General features: G+C 41.9%; 1 protein-coding gene across 1 annotated transcript in view; it reads right to left on the reverse strand.

Moving 5' to 3' along the window:
- Positions 1-16889, reverse strand: part of ATG5 (autophagy related 5) — a 40655-nt gene extending 23766 nt beyond the window's left edge. The window contains exons 1-5 of the mRNA XM_015415561.1: positions 16678-16889; positions 14370-14531; positions 11229-11356; positions 1700-1778; positions 761-923 (exon numbers count right to left, since the gene is read on the reverse strand). Coding sequence (XP_015271047.1) covers positions 761-923; positions 1700-1778; positions 11229-11356; positions 14370-14477 — 478 coding nt within the window. The 5' untranslated portion in view covers positions 14478-14531; positions 16678-16889. The remainder of the gene's footprint in view (positions 1-760; positions 924-1699; positions 1779-11228; positions 11357-14369; positions 14532-16677) is intronic.
- Positions 16890-17135: the final 246 nt, after the last annotated feature.

Consider the following 17135-nt stretch of genomic DNA (forward strand, 5'->3'; position numbering starts at 1 on the left):
ATCATGATACTAGCTGATTTGTTTTCAGTCCCCTTCCTAATAATCCCCAGCACAGCACAGCGTTTGCCTTTTTTATTGCAGTCGCACACTGAAGCAACATCTTCAGTGGGTTATCTACTACAACTCCAAGACCTCTCTCCTGGGTCAGTTAACACCAGACTCCATCAACATATATTTATAGTCAGGAGTTTTGGCTCCAGTATGCATCACTTTGCACCTGCCCACACTGAACCTCATTTGGCATGCTGATGCCCACTCACCCAGCCTCAACAGATACCTCTGGAGAGCCTCACAGTCCTCCCTGCTTCTCACACCCTGAACAACTTCATGTCATCCACAAACCTGGCAACTTCACTGCTTACTCCCAACTCCAAATCTTTAAACAAGTTAAAAAGCATTGGACCTAGTACCAAGTCCTGCCGCACCTTACTGCTTACTACCTTCCACTGTGAAAACTGCCCATTTATACTCGCTCTCTCTTTCCTGTTAATTAACCAGTTTTTTTAATACACAAGAGGATTTGTTCTCTTATCCCATGACTCTTAGTAATCTTTGATGAGGAACTTTATCAAAAGAAAAATAGAAATTGGTCAAAAATACCCTCAAATGAAAGTGAAGCATTTCCAGAAATTCTAAACTGATATGACTTCTTTGTTACTCTGAGGAAAAACAATTATACTATCACTTTAAGAATTCCTAGGGTATAAACACAACAGCCTAATTAAAAAAATTAATCACTCCCCTTTGAAGTTGTACTTACCATTCTGTAATCCCATCCAAAGTTGTTTATGATCCTTTTTTTGCATCTCATTGATAACTTGACTTTTATGTTTTAGGGCATCTGCTTCTTTTATAGAAGCCATGAAATGAGCTTCAATAACATCTTTAGAGGGACAATGGAGAAGGTCTTTCTCTGGAAAGTTCTGGAAAGAACAAAATCATCATCATTTAAAAAAAAGAAATGGTTCATCAACTCAGCAGTGTTTTCAGTAGTGTAACCAATGAGACTAAACATGGTGCATAATCCTCATTACCGTGGTAAATCTTGATTTCTAATTATGAACTAAAGGTACTTTGCAGAAGAGAAGGCATGATGTGCAGCAGCAATAATATTTAGGACTCCCAAGGAATTCCCAACTCCATAATATAGTTGAACAATTAGAAGATGCTCTCTTCCAATTTTCTAGCCCAACTTAAAGGCAACCAATGGCAAATTCCTTCCAGGAGAGGACCCATGCTGCATCCTTTGGGACAAGATCTAGCAAATGAAGAATGCCCTTCCTAAGCAAGAAGGCCTAAAGTTAGGGGAGAAAGCATACCAACAAAGATAGAAGTCACATGGAGAAATAGTTATTCTGCTACTGGAACCCCAGTGTAGGTCCCACCAGCTCAGTCTGTGTCTTCAATACTAGCTGTCCTTTCAGATATTATCTGGTTTTGCAGCAGCAAGAACCTTGTAAAGTAAATATTTTTAAAAACTCAATTCTGCACTCAAATGCAGCTGAACTGAGCGTGAATTAAAGTGGGGAGAGACAGATCAGTTACAAGTTCTGACAGCCAATATGCTAAAATGCATGTAGCAACCCAGCAGCCCTCACTTACTTCTTCCCCTGCATCTCATGCATACAAGAAATAATTATGAGGACCTCCAGTCTCAAAGCTATACATTAAAAATACTTCAAAACAAAGATAAATGTACCTTAAAATGCACTGTGATGTTCCAAGGAAGGGCTGTATTTGATGCATGAAGATCAAAGAGCAAGCCAATAGGGTAATGCCTAGAAACAGGTGAAAATGTAGAAGGCAAGAACCTTGACAGTTAAAATTGCAACATTTACCAAGACAAGAATGTTTTCAAATACATATTTAAAATATTTTCACATTAGAATGGTCTCGTCACACACATTTCCCCCCTAACCAACTGAAATATACCATCTCTGACAAATTCCTTTTAATTCAAAAGAGTACTGCTGAGGCCATAACAGTTACTGCAATATAATTTAAGGCATGCTGATAAAGTGTAAGGTGAATTGATTTCTGATCTTTTGTGTTTCACCCACATGCCAAAACACATTCTAGGTGAAGATACCACATTAAACTTTTAAGCCCCAAAAACATATGATGCATACTGGCCCCGTAGGTGTTCACTCTATGTGATGTGGCCAATTTCAGCAACAAACATACCTTGTAAGCTGAACTGTGATTTTGAAAGCAAGCCCCTTTTACCCATACAATGATTATGGGAAGGGACAATTTACATAAGAATTTCTCCACACTAACAGTAAATGTATACAGCATTAAGGACAGGCCAAACAATGAAAAAATGGCATTCTAGATTTGAAAATAATAGGCAGTATATCTCTTCAGCACCAAAAATTACACTGGTCCCCTAAAAACCTGGGAGCAGAGGAAAACCACTGTAGCAGAAAAATGTGAAATGAACTGTTTGAACAATATAATACAATATAACTATATTGTAAGCCACCCTGAGCCCTATTTGTAGGTAAGGGCGGCCTAGTAAATCGAATTTAATAAATAAATAATAAAAATAATACATAATAAAGTTTTTATCCCCAGGGCTTGAACAGGCCATTTCCAAAGTTATACTGTAATTCTGAGCCACTTTCTTAGCTTTTACTCTCTGAAGCAAGAAATCTCTTAGTTTTTACCCCTTCTGAAGCAAGAAATCTGGCTGAGGGGCAAAGAGAGCCAACAATAGCTACTAATGAGGTCATGCCATTCCAGCTTCTCATGTAGGTCCATCTAGCCTATGGCCTGATGACCTCACAGAACCAAATTCCTGTCCACATCACAGCAGAGGTGAGGCTGCAGCAAAGCAATAAGTTGTATTGTGCCTATGACTGGTTTTCTTCTAAGTCCCCTTATGTCACTCAGCCTGTTGAAACAAAACAGTTTTCCAAGATGTGCAATAACTATGCCAGTGAGTCCATTCCAAGTGCTTCTACTGTATTTATCATCCTGATTAACACATTTATTTCCAGAGAAAACTTAAGACGTCTGGGACAGACTCCTACACACCTGTTACAGTTACTATATCCAGGTAAGCAACAGACACCTCCAGTTTCAAACTAAGTGGACTGTGACGTGTTTCAGAAGAGTTTCACAATACTTTGACCGAGAAAAAGAAAATCATAGCTGCATTCATAATGAAGGTAAATTGTTCAGAACTCACTCCTCTGCTCTGCTGATTTTCATTTAAGCACAACTGAAGCTAATTTGATTGCTCCAGTTTCACTGGTCTCAACTTTCCAGAAGCCAATGTAAAGGAAAATAGGAAGTAATTGCAGGTAAGTAGGTCAAAGCTAGAGTTCTTCATACTTGTATTTCGTAAGTACTCTGTGTACAGTTTGGCCATCTTGGGATGCTCCCAGACTTCTGCTGTAATTCAAATACCAGCAAGCCCCCAACAAATTTTCAGTTATGCAGAATAGGAATGCTTAAAATGGATTTATAGAAGTAAAGCATGTATATTTTTCCTCATACCCAGACAAAAGAATTTCATTATATCATTGTAAAACTCATTTCTAAAGCCACAGGAAGTGGGGGCTCCATCTAAATTAATCTTCAGGTCTCTACCGAAGATTCAGACTGCCTTCAGACGTTTAAAAGCTAGTTGGATGAAAATTCCCGGCCCACGCCTAACCTCAAGTTCTGACAGGTTTACTGGTAGCTCTTGTCAAATTTCAAGGCTGTTGATGACAGAAACTGAAAGTGGTAAATACTTAAACTGACAGAGTCAGGACACAGACTCCCTGAAGCTAATAGCCATGCACAATTAGATACACCCTCAGCAGTAATAGCCTTCTATCACCTCTGCAACCATCCTTTGCCAACTACCAGTATGTCAAGAAAAGTTTCAGCATAAGCCTTGGATACTCAATGTCTTTTCACCTCTTCAAAGAACAAACAGTGCTCAACTATAAAACAGAGTAACATTTCCCTGAGAGTAGTATCACACAATTTCTTAGGTAGGAACCTATACCACTTAGGGATAACAATAATACCAAGTCGACCAGTAAACACATATCTGGGAAGATTGTAGCAGAATTTAGAAACTCAAAAGATGGACAGACTAGGTTTGTCAGCAAATCTGCTTGCAATAATTCCTTTGGACAAAGAATAACCAATAATTAAGGCCAATAAAAATATTATGATCAACCGAATATCTAATGAACAGATCCAAACAGTATCAGATCTATAAATTTCAGTTTATAGATTTTCATGGTACCAATAGGGATAGTTGAAGCCATAAAAGGAGAAAAGTATTTTTAGCAAATGCACAAAGGCCTGTGGGAATAAGCCATGCTAGATGTATGAAGCTGGTCTCAATTACCTCAATGCCAATGTAATTTTTAAATAGTATAATTACTACTGGTTAAAGTGAATTGCAAATGTTTTGAGATACAAACTGGGATTAACAAAACAAAAATGAAGAATATAATCCCAATGTTAGAGCAATATAAATTCTATTTTAGAGAATGGCATATTTAGCACAGTCAAAATATAAATGTTTCGTTGACTGAAGTGACCAGACACAAACAAGATCAACTGTACAGGACATGGCAGTTTCTTTACACATACTTAGTTATTTAGCACCATCTGCTGGTTAGTCCACTCAAAGTTCGGAGGCAATCAATTAAATGAGTTTCAGGTCATAGAAAGGTGCCATCACATACAAACATTTAATACTTTTCAATAATCCATTCAGCTAGTTTTTAGATTTTGATACACAGACCCAAACAAATCACCAAATCTTTTGAAATTTTAAAGCACTAGCAATTCATTGACTGCATCAAAACAAACAGTATTTTGGTACCTTGAAAATGAACAGACACACTATGGCATATGCCACAATAAATCGGTTCACGTTTAACTGCCTTGGGGGGGGGAGGTGTCTCTGAAATATATGCGTCTTCACTACATACATACCACAACCGTGACCTGTTATGACTACAAATATTTTAATAGTTTTTCAGTTCTTGAAGACCAGACTTCCAAGAAAATGGTGATGGAATTATGTTGCATAAAGTGTAAACAACTGTTTACATCATTCTACCATCTCAGTCTTCAGGAGAAAACAATTTCTTGCTCAAAGTACACTTACAGAAGCCAAGTGAGATTAAACGTAAAACGTAACACTGCATGTTCTTAAAGACTGTCATTTATTTGCCAGATTAAACTACAATTTGTGTCAAATTGAAGAAATGTTTAATAAGACCTTTTCTCTGAAGCAAAGAGAGTCTCAAGCAACCCCAAACTTTATCAGTTGCTGTGAACAACAGTTTAGGCTATGAAAAAAAATCAGTGTCTTGATTTTTTTCTCAACCATGGCATTTATTAATATTCGAATAAGGACAGATATTTCTATGGTTGGCCGTGACAAATTTTCTTCAGAACTAGAACCTTGACCCAAAAATTCAGGAGCCAGACTCATCCATAAAAGATACAATATTTTCACTGTTGTATGAGCTGCCTTGAGCAGGTTTATGGAGAAGGGGCATATACATTTGCTGGAATTCAAAACAAAATCTTACACCACCTACAGAAGGAGGAGGAGGAGACTGGATTTATACCCTTATACCCTTATGCCCTTCACTACCGAAAGGAGTCTCAGAGCGGCTTACAAACTCCTTCCCCTCCCCACAGCAGACACCCTGTGAGGTAGGTGGGGCTGAGAGAGCTCTGACAGAAACTGCTCTTTTTCAAGAACAGCTGTGCCAGAACTATGGCTTGCCCAAGGTCATCCAGCAGGTGCAAGTGGAGGAGTGGGGAATCAAACCCGTTTCTCCCAGATTAGAGTCCGCACACTTAACCACTACACCAAATTTGACTGCATCTGTACAGAAGAACCCTAAAAAGAATAGATCCCAGGGTAAAGTGTGCAAGCCATAATGCATAGGGACAATCTTGTATATGGAGTATTATCACAGGTTTTTTCTCCACCTGTGGTTTGAAACAGATATGTACAGGCCAGAAGTTGTACCATATCATCTACTTATAATTCTGGTAGCTTTAGAGGCATGGAGGTGCACAGAGGAGCTTTTGAAATGTTTTAAAGTAAACTTTTTGTATGCCTTCACCCATTGGACAATTCCCCTTCAGCACCTGAAAAGGGGAGGGGAACGCTTTACCCACTTTCAGACAGCGCCCATTTTGCATACACGAAAAGTGACAATATGCAAAAAAGGCAGATCACTGGAGTATGGCAACAGTCTGAATCAGTCTTACAGGCAAAATACATATTAATTTCACAATCATATAAAATCCTAGTAGTTTTTAAAAGAAAAGATTCCTCAGGAAGCTATGTTTTAAGTAAAAAAGAAGGGTGAGTGCATGTACTATTTAGCACTTTCTACTCAGTGATACAGAATCTGTCCAGAATAAATACAACTACCTTTTATCTATCTTTCTGTCCCTGTCTGCCTGTCTCTTCTCTACTTGCACATGCTCCTCAGTTCTGCCTTTTAAGAATGCTTCCAAACCCACCAGTTAAGCAAGGTTTTTTATACGAGTGCCAAAAATCCCTGAAAAGTATGGCTGGAGCTGACAGATGAACTTCTTAAGTAGCACTCCACCTTTTTCCTCTTAGGCACAGTTTTTAGATAAAAGCCTTGACTACAAGGAACAGGATGGAGAGCTACTTAAGAGGGTGAGCTAGCAGCTCCAATCCAGCATCATGAGCAGCACTCTAATCCTGCCTCCTAGCAACAGCTATGGGAGATAGCTCTGCAGGTCATTAGAGGGGCTGAAAAGAAACGGTATATGCTACAGGAACTGTCAAGGCACTATGGCCCCCTAGTGACTGGGTTTGTCAAGGCCTCCTCCCAGATATATGTGGTATGCAGTTACATGATTTGGGTTGAATACATAAATATTTGCAAGAAATACCTGAAGAACCATTAGCTACTTTTAAACATTTGCACTTTACTAAAAAAATAAACACCGTCCTGAATGTTAATTAAATGAATAATTGCTTTTGTTGTTGTTGTTCAGTCGCACAGTCGAGTCCGACTCTTCGCGACCCCATGGACCAGATCATGCCAGGCCTTCCTGTCTTCTGCCGTCCTCTGAAGCTGGCTCAATTTCATGTTCGTTGCATCTATGACACTGTCTAACCATGTCATCCTTCGCCGTCCCCGTCTTCTTTGACCTTCAACCTTTCCCAGCATCAGGGTCTTCTCCAGTGAGTGCTCCCTTCTCATTTGGTGGCCAAAGTATTTGAGCTTCAGCTTCAGTATCTGGCCTTCCAGGGAACAGTCAGGGTTGATTTCTTTTAGGATTGACTGATTTGATCTTCTTGCAGTCCAAGGGACTCTCAAGAATCTTCTCCAGCATCATAGTTCAAAAGAATCTATTCTTCGGCGCTCGGCCTTCCTTATAGTCCAACTCTCACGGCCATACATGACTACTGGGAATACCATTGCTTTGACCATGCGGACTTTTGTTGGCAGGGTGATGTCTCTACTTTTTATCATGCTGTTTAGGTTCGCCATCACTTGTGAGATTGCTTTGGACTACTTTTACAGGAAATGTGATCAGCTTTTAAAAAGAAGTGCAATCCCATAGAATGCAGTAAGGAAAATTTAAAGCCTCATCTTTATTATGCAGTTCTTGATGAACCCGAATTGTGATTATTGCTTTTTCAAGAGTCCTGAGCACTCATATTTACTATGTTTATTAACTGTAGCTTCTAGAAAACCTGCTCCAGAAGGCATTAACTAACATGGTGTAGTGTGAGTGCAGAAGGAAAACATGGTCAATTGACACTAGAGGTGTGCATTCGGTAAATCTGAACCAAAAAACCCAAAACAATGCATTTTGGGGGTATTTAGCAAGCCGAATCAGAATTTTCACCCAAAGAGTGATTAACACATGGAATTCACTGCCACAGGAGGTGGTGGCAGCTACAAGCATGAATGGCTTCAAGAGGGAATTAGATAAGCATATGGAGAAGAGGTCCATTGGTGGCTATTAGCCACAAGGTATAGATAGGGACTCTGGGGCAAGTGATGCTTTGTATTCTTGGTGCTTGGGGGGGGGTCAACAGTGGGCGGGCTTCTAGTGTCCTGGCCCCACTGCTGGACCTCCTGATGGCACCTGGTATTTTTGGCCACTGTGTGACAGAGTGTTGGACTGGATGGGCCATTGGCCTGATCCAACATTGGCTTCTCTTATGTTCTCTGATCCAATTCAGCTTCCAAATACAGAATGCCAAAAAGGCCAAAAATATTTGGCTTTTATTCAGCATTTTTCAGCATCACCGAATATAGGCTCGGGGGTGATTTAAACTTCTCTTTCCTGCAGTTTCTGTCTTTTCGTGCCCTTTGCTTTGCTTTCCAGGAGGGAAGGAGAAGAGGGAACTTACATACAGCCAATCACTGCAATGCATTTGCAACTGCCATTGCAGCTTGCAAGGCTGTTGTTGCTGATGGCTTCAAACCTGAAGCCAAAATACTAGCTTGCCTTCCCAGGGACAGGGGGGGAGCACTGACCAACAGGATTACAGGTAAGGGTGGGCACACTGCTCTTTGGCCAATCACACGTTTGTGCATGGCCAAAGAGCATAAAAGCAGGGGTCACTGGCTGGCTGACTCCATTCCTGCTGGATGGCTGACTCCATTCATGCTGGGAGAGATTTGGAGATTGTGTGGCTGGCTTCTGCTTCAGCAACTGCCCTGAGCCTGACCCACCTGCTTCCTGAGAGATTAACTTGGACTTTTTCAAATCAAGATCCTAACTGCTGGAGAACAGAGGACTGAAAACAACCACTGATTTGACTGATTAGGGCCAGTTTTTAAAAACTTTGTTTTTAAAAGAAAAACTTTCTGAGGCATTAACTTCAGGGCTTCTCTGTAGTATTTTGATGATTCTGTGCTAAAGCTGACATCAGTCCTCCCATTGAGCTGGCATTTGCCACAATGGCATTGGGTTCAGCTAGTAGGTTGGCACTGTGTTCTGTTGATAGGTGGGTTGGCACCAGTGTTCCCTCTAAGCTGAGTTTGTGTGAGCTAGCTCACAGTTTTTTAGCGTCCAGCTCACACATTTTTGTCTCAGCTCAGGAAGGATGGCTCCGGAGCAAACTAATTTATGCAGCAGCCAAATCACTCACTCACAACTTTAATGCCAGCAGCTCACAAAGTAGAAATTTTGCTCACAAGACTCCACAGCTTAGAGGGAACATTGGTTGGCACTGGGTTCTGCTACTGGGCACTAGCACTAGAATATTGCACTGGTTTTGCTGCTGGCCTTACAAACATGCCCCCTCAATTTATACTTCAGAGATTCTCACATCTGATCTTAGTCCTGTTGGGTTTCATAGTGGCACTGGTTCTGCTGGGCACATAGTACTGGTTCTGCTTCTGGCCTTGCAAACATGCCCTCTCACACCACCACACCACACCTCACTTAGTTTCTACTGCAGATATTCTTTGTGAGAAACTGCTGGGCTGTTGGTTTTATCTGCCTGCCTTTTTCCCCCTTCCATAGGAAACAATTGAGGATTGGGGGCACCCCCTTTGGATGCCCCTATAATTGGACCCCCGGTCCAATCTTTTGGAGACTTGGGGGTTCTTTTGGAGAGAGGCCCCAGCCGTACAAATCTGGTGTCTCTGCCTCAAACCCCCTCCCCCCCAGCCCACTGAATACTCCTTAGAAAAATTTGCCATTTACTACAATGGTCCATAGGATATAATGGAGCTGAATATTTTCGGGAATATCAAATATTTTCGGATACCAATACAATACCAGTATTGGTATTCGGTAATACAAAAAAAATGGCTTCATTATACCTGAATCTGAAAAATACCGATTTTCCCCCCCTGCACACCCCTAATTGACACCTGAAGGAAAGGACTGGGTTAAAGAACTTCAGTCATCCTTTAAATTAATATTTTTTAAAGGAGGACATTTAAGCTTGCTAGAGTTATTTCACCCTCTTTCCCCTGACTTATATGGCTATTACCCAACCTCCTGACTTATATGACTACTAGAAATAATGCCCGTTGCGGAAATAAATACAACGGGATCTAGAAAGAGGCTCTGGGAGAGTGCTCTGGCTTTGGGCAAACAGTGGCAGTTTCCTGTGGCGACCTCAGCAGGGTTTAATGACAGAGTCCACTGTTTTCTCCAGAGGGACTGATCTCTGCTACCTGAAGAGCATTTGTATGTTTGAGTTATCTGTAGCCCTCACCTGGAGAGTGGTAACCATTGTTACCCATTCTCCTCTCCCCTATGAGGTATGCAACTGAAAATTCCAACTGCCTTGCGGGGGGGGGGAGTTTGAGGTGTGGAATGGACTGAAGTCCAATCAGCTTCCATATGCAAAAGACCAGGTTGTCGCAGCAGTTGTGGTGTGGGCGGGACCCGGGCTTTGCCTTCTGATTGGTGGCGATATATGCTGAGGAGCAGTGCCATCAGCCATACACTAAGGGAGTGCATTTTAGAATTAGAACTTTGGCACCCACTATTCAATTATATATAAGGAGAGATCACTCCACATCGGTCCTGTGACCCTGGGCATAATTTTCTCAAGATCAGAAATGGCTGTTGTGGGACAGGAGGCAGGGCAGTCAGGAAAATTTCAGATCCTTGCATTGTCCATGCAAGATTCTTGCACTAGATCCAATCAAAGATCTCGACTAATGTGACATTTCACCAGTTAAAGGATGTCATTGCCATTTACATGTCATTAAAGCGTGTGTGTGGGAACAAACAGCCTATTCCCAAATTCAGCATTCAGAAGTATTATATTTACACAGGACCAAATAGTATCTTTATTCTTATAAAGTGGACAAATACAAAAATTCTGAACTCCTAACATTTTCATATAATGGAAATGAGAATTGCTGATGACTACATTTGAAAATTATGCAACCTTGCTAGGTCATACCTAGCAAAAAACATAAAATCAAGCAAACAGCAACCTTTTTAGCACTTATAATCACCAACATGGTTTAGAACCTGCCACTCATTTATACAATGAGAATGTGAGGAAAAAGCCACTTTCACTCATCCTTTCCTTGCCAATAAAAAATGAAGTCAGTTTACCAGAAAAAGGGTAAAGAAACCATTTAAGATTCCATTGTAATGATTTCCAACAAATCTGATCTTCCAAGGCTTTCGAAGAATTTTTCTAACTTGTCTAGAACACTGATCACCCCATAACAATAAGCAGATGGATTATATACATACCAGCATTTTAAACTCACCATTTCAGTGGTGTGCCTTCGTATTCAAACCATATTTCTACAACATCTTCTTGTCTCATAACTTTCTGAAAATGTTTTTTCACCTTGTCTGTTACAAGTGTCAGGTAACTAACTCTAGGTAAGAGCAGCTGTAAGGAAAGGTTTAAATAGGACATATCCAATAAAAAACTGAATACGTAGCTTCAAGTCAAAATATTCCTTAACTTTTAAGCCTTGATTTTTAAATACAGCATTAATGTTTCTTTAGAAAGTCCAGATAAAGTTTAATTTATTCACTTACTTCATTTAGTTGAAATTTAAATAGTTTAAATGTTAACCTGTTTTTATGATTATTTATTGGAATGACAGAGTGTATTTACTGAATGTTGTGAACCGCTCTGAGCCCTACATGGGGGAGGGTGGTCTAGAAAACAAATTAAATAAATAAAATTTATACCTCACCTCCCCCCCTCCAAGCAGCTTATATTGTTCTCTTTTCCATTTTATCATCACAACAACTCTGTGATGTAGGTTATGCTAAGAATGTGTGACTGGCCCAAGGTTACCCAGCAAGCTTCCAGCAGAGTGGGGATTTGAACCTGGATCTCCCAGATCTTAGTCTGATACCCTAACCACTACACCACACTAGCTGTCAAAAGGAGGAAGAAAGACAGTAGACCAAACACATAATACCATCTATCCTTCCTGTGTTTAGTTTAGAGATTGGAGATGGGGAAAACAGGTGGGGAGGGAGATGACTCTGGTCACTACAGCTATAGTAATGTACCAGCATTTCCACCACCAATAGGTCCATAGATCTAGTTTGGAATGGTGGAGTTATTTTCAAATAAGGTTTGTAACATACAGTATGGAATTAGCACCTAAAATTTCCAATCCTTTGCAATGTGCATTAATTTAACTTATTTAACACAGGTTGTTCTGAAGGTTTATCTTTGTCTTTTGTATATCAACATTTTTATGGAAAAATATCATACAAATATGTGACTAAATTGTACTTGCCTCCCAAACACATATATCAATTGCAGGCTAATTATATGCATGTTTACTAAGTCATGTTTACTAACACATATATCAATTGCAGGCTAATTATATGCATGTTTACTAAGGTGGAGCTGCGGTAGCTCAAGTGGTTAAGACACTGAACTGCAGGCTGTGGAAGGTCGGTAGTTCAGCAGTTCGAGACCCGAGCTCCCGTCTCTAGTTCCAGCTCTTGTCAACCTAGCAGTTTGAAAGCAAGAAATTGCAAGTAGATAAATAGGTACCACTTCAGTGGGAAGGTAACAGCGTTCTGTGTGCCTTGGTATTTAGTCATGCTGGCCACATGACCACGGAAACGTCTTTGGACAACACTGGCTCTTTGGCTTTGAAACGGAGATGAGCACCACAACCCTAGAGTCGGATTCGACTGGCTTTCAAGCAAGGGAACTTTTACCTTTAACTAAGTCAGCTGTTGGTCATTCTACTGAGTCAGCTGTTGGTCTTATCTACTAAATACTCGGGTTTACAGCTTTTAGAGAAAGAAACATTATCAAGGGTGCAATCCACCAAGATCTGTTTAAATGAGGCTTCCAAGACAAAAATTCACAGAGAGAAGTTATTCAGCAGAAGAAACGTTTTCCTTCTATGAAATAATAGGGGGAAAGCATTCTTGTGCACAAGCAGGAAAATCTACTTTCAGTGACTTCTCAGACATATCTGGGAAACTGAAGATTTCTTCATCCTTGTACTATCAGGCTGCAGCTGTTTCTTGGGAATAAGAGAAGCAACTAGTCTACCACAGAACCCTCTCTTGCTTAGGAAAGAGAGACTACTAGAGGGGCATTTTGAATTATCAACAACACATTCCACTCCACAAAAAGACCTTCTGAGCATCAGGCCTTATAACAGAGCTAGGAAACACTGTTCCCGGAAGAGGGGCAGCATTAGGCTGCATATCTCTAGATAATAGAAAAAAGCATTAGTACTAGGGGTGTGCAAAAAAAAAAAAAAAAAAAAAGCTAGTATTTTTGGACTCCAGGTAGATCAGACCTGAAAAATATTGATAAATGTCAAATTTTCCCAGTCCAATACCGGTAAAGTATTAGGACTGGGGAAATATTCAGTATTGCTAAATATATTCGGGTCTGATATACACCACCAGAGGGAAAGGAGGCATGTTAAAATGCCTTCTTTCCCTCTGGTAGCCCCTACAGATTTCCTTGTCAATTTCACTCCCCACCAGTCAGCTGTGAGTGAAATTGACAAGGGAAAGCCTGGCCTCTCTCTTTCTCTCCCCGATCTCCAGCAGGGAAAGAAAGGCATTTAAACATGCCCCCCACTTTCCCTCCCCCAGTTTCTCCGCAAAAGCAGAAAGGCTCAGGGAAGGAAGGGGGCATGTCTGCATGCCTGCCCTTCCCTTCCCCAGCCAACCCACCATGGCGATATCAGGGAGGGAAAGAAAGGCATTTAAACCCAACAGCTGACTGGCAGCTCAAGCTGTTAGGTTTAAATGAGAGCTTGTTTTTGGTATAGCAAAATGAACCTGAAAAAAAGCCAGATAATATTGGCTTTTTCGGATTCAGCTATACCGGTAGCCAAATACAGATCTCTGATATGTATTCAGCTTATGTGATACCCGAAAAATATCGACAAGGTGTTTTGGGGGTATTTTTTCGATTCGCCTATTGCCGAATAGTAAAGGTAAAGGTAAAGGTTCCCTTGCTCGAAAGCCAGTCGAATCCGACTCTAGGGTTGCGGTGCTCATCTCCGTTTCAAAGCCGAAGAGCCAGCGCTGTCCGAAGACATTTCCGTGGTCATGTGGCCGGCATGACTAAACACCAAGGCGCACGGAACGCTGTTACCTTCCCACCGAAGTGGTCCCTATTTATCTACTTGCAATTTCCTGCTTTCGAACTGCTAGGTTGGCAGGAGCTGGAACTAGAGAGAGGAGCTCACCCTGTCTTGCGGCACCCGGGTCTTGAACCGCTGAACTACTGACCTTCCACAGCCTGCAGTTCAGCGTCTTAACCACTTGAGCCACCGCAGCTCAAGTGCCGAATGCACACCCCTAATTAGTACCCATTTGTTAGAAGGCAGATATGCTACCAAGCAAATTTTGCACACAGGAAATATTTTTGCGCAACATTCTTTTATAATACCTACGTAGTAAGGTTCAGCTTCTCTTTCAGTGATCTCATCTTGATATAGAGTAAAACAGGTTGGTATTCGCCCAAACCACACTTTTCTAAGTACATCTTTGTCATCTGTCATTCTTCCAGGAAATACAGAAGCACATGTAGCCTACCCGTTCAGGAAGAAAAACCCCTGCAAATAAAACATAACTGATCAATTTTTAGAGCCACAAGGCTATTTATTATTAATATTATTGTTATTTATAGTCCACCTTTCTCACTGAGACTCCGGGTGGATTACACAATGCAATCAATAGGATAAGACATCTAATAAGCAATGTAATAGAACTAGGATACAGATCATGTTACACCTTTAGCATGTTTCCACAGGAAAATAATGGGGATGCTACCTCGTTTTCGTTTAGACAAACTATGAATCATAGAGCTACTCATTTGGTCTTGAAATTCGAAAGATGAAATCGTTTGCCAAGAGGCAACATAGTTTGTGTGTGTTTTAATCAATGCATTTTATCTATATCTACTGATAATCAGTTCCTAAATTCTTAGAACACAGTTACAATATCCTTTGCTTTTAAAAACTATACAGCTCGTTTTGGTTGCAATTTGGTTGCAAGTCTCAGCCTAGTAGGAAAGTTTGGACGAGGGGGGGCAATTCTATGGGCCCCAGAAGGAGGTGCCCCCATTCTCCATTGTTTCCAATGGAATAGAAAATGACTTCTCAGTTTACTTGTGACCTGAAGCTAAAATCCCCGAGCTGCTACCTACAATTTTGTGTGCCAGCACCCCCTAGAGCACCTTAGAGGGCACTCTGCTATGCACTAGTTTATGAAGTGTTCTGGTTTACAAAAGAATATGAATAGCTGGTTTGGACAGAGCAGCTGGGGTAAAGAAAGGATAAGGAGTTGAAATTGCTCCATATTCCTCAAGCACAGCCCCACTGAGGAGGTGGTAGCAATTTTATCCTCAAGGCCCTCCTCACTCCAGTAGTGGTTCCTAAAGTCTGGTCCTCCCCACAGTCATCCAACCCCAAGGATAATCTTCCCAGAAATAATCTTTCAGGATCAGAAAGAGCTGCAGCAATGGAAAAAAACACTGTAAAACAATGTGCGCTTTCGACACATGGATGGCAGGATACTGCCAAATAATTTAAAACTAGCAAGACCCAGACATCAAACAGACTGAAGATGATAGAGGCTGTAACTAGCTGATGGTTCAAAATATATTTTTAAAAAATCATTAATACTTTTTTCTAAGCCTACCTAGCAGGCCCACAAGCAAGCTGTCTCATTCTCAAGTCTGGGTGTTCAGTTTAAGACAAGGAGAGGGAGGAAAGAGGGGGGGGGTAATGGGTTAGGGCATGATATAAAACCCCACATTGGGTACCAATTACTATTAGTGTTACTATTTTGGATGGCTCTCTCAAATGTTAGCTTCTTAAAGGTTTTCTAACCATGCAACCCTAAACAGAGTAAACCTTTCTAAGATCACTGACATCAATAGACTTTGAAGGGCAAACTCTGCTTCGGATTGTAATATAAAGGCCTGCTTGTATTAAGTTACTCCCCCACAAGACAACCCACAGGTTATCTCAGGTAGTGCTACCATAGGGAGTTGTAAGTACCCTGAGCCCCATATCCCAGGGGAGGGCGGGATACAAATCAAATACATAAATAAATAAATAATCCAGATTAATGTCTGGGTGGGGCAGTGACAGCTATGGCATCCCAATGGCAGAAAACCAGTTCTTGGATAGGTCTTCAATCCACAGCAACTACTTCCCGTTATAAATACAAAACTGAAAATGGAAAGGCAGGAGGAGGGAGTCAGTCGGGGGAGGGGGCTTTCGTTGACCTGCAGAAAACACACCCTCTCAATACTATCTCTGAATACAGAATCGCTACGGGTTTCCCCCGTCTATCCATCGTTTCTCCCCAACCGCAAGGGAGAAAAGTTATACAAGGCGACAAGCCACTCTCGACTGTGACTATCATCACACGCTCAATTTCCTGACTGATTAAGGGATACGAGAGCAGAGGCTGGGTGGAACCGTGCGTATGCAACGAGGTAAGCTTAGGTATCGCATCGGACGAGGCACACACAGTGGACCCACTCAAGAGCCATAAAGGGGCTTCAAGGAAGTCGGCAACTCCTCGCCTGGACTGAAAGCAGGGGGGGGGGGGGGGGGGGGGCTTGGCTCCGCTCTCCGCGCTTCCAGCCCCCTGAGCCAGCCAACCAGATCAGCCCATCCATTTCCCAACGGCCACCGCCTCCACAGACCCCCTCGAGAGGGGGGAGGGGACAAGGGACGCCGCCGTTACCTGACAATCGTTTCCTTCCCAGCCAGCGCCTTGCGCCGAGCTCGGCCACAGGTCAGCTACGCGCAGACTCTGTTCCCCGCCTACTGGCAGGAAGGCTACCGGCCATACAGAATAATGGTCAGTCAGGCCCCGCTTTCAACTTTTCTCCCCGGTCTCTATTGTAGGGCCTTGCTCTTTCATGTCTTGTGACCCAGAGCTCCCCCCCCCCCCCCCTTCTGGTTCCTTCTTCCTTTCCTATTTTCCCCCTTCCCTTCCGCGCGGAGGGGAGGGGGAGACGTTTGGGACAGCCAACTACTCTAACCAACCGTTTTCTGCGTTGGTTTTCCACAACCCGGAAGTAGCGACAGGGATCGGCCGTGTAGGCGGGAAGAAAAGAGACGTCATGCAGAATACCAGGACAGTTGCTGTGCTGAAGGCTTCCTCCAGGGGGCCGCAGATATAAGACAGCGAAGGACGGT

This window comes from Gekko japonicus, unplaced genomic scaffold (assembly GCF_001447785.1).
Source record: "Gekko japonicus isolate JY-2015 unplaced genomic scaffold, Gekko_japonicus_V1.1 scaffold1938, whole genome shotgun sequence".
Classification (NCBI taxonomy): domain Eukaryota; kingdom Metazoa; phylum Chordata; class Lepidosauria; order Squamata; family Gekkonidae; genus Gekko; species Gekko japonicus.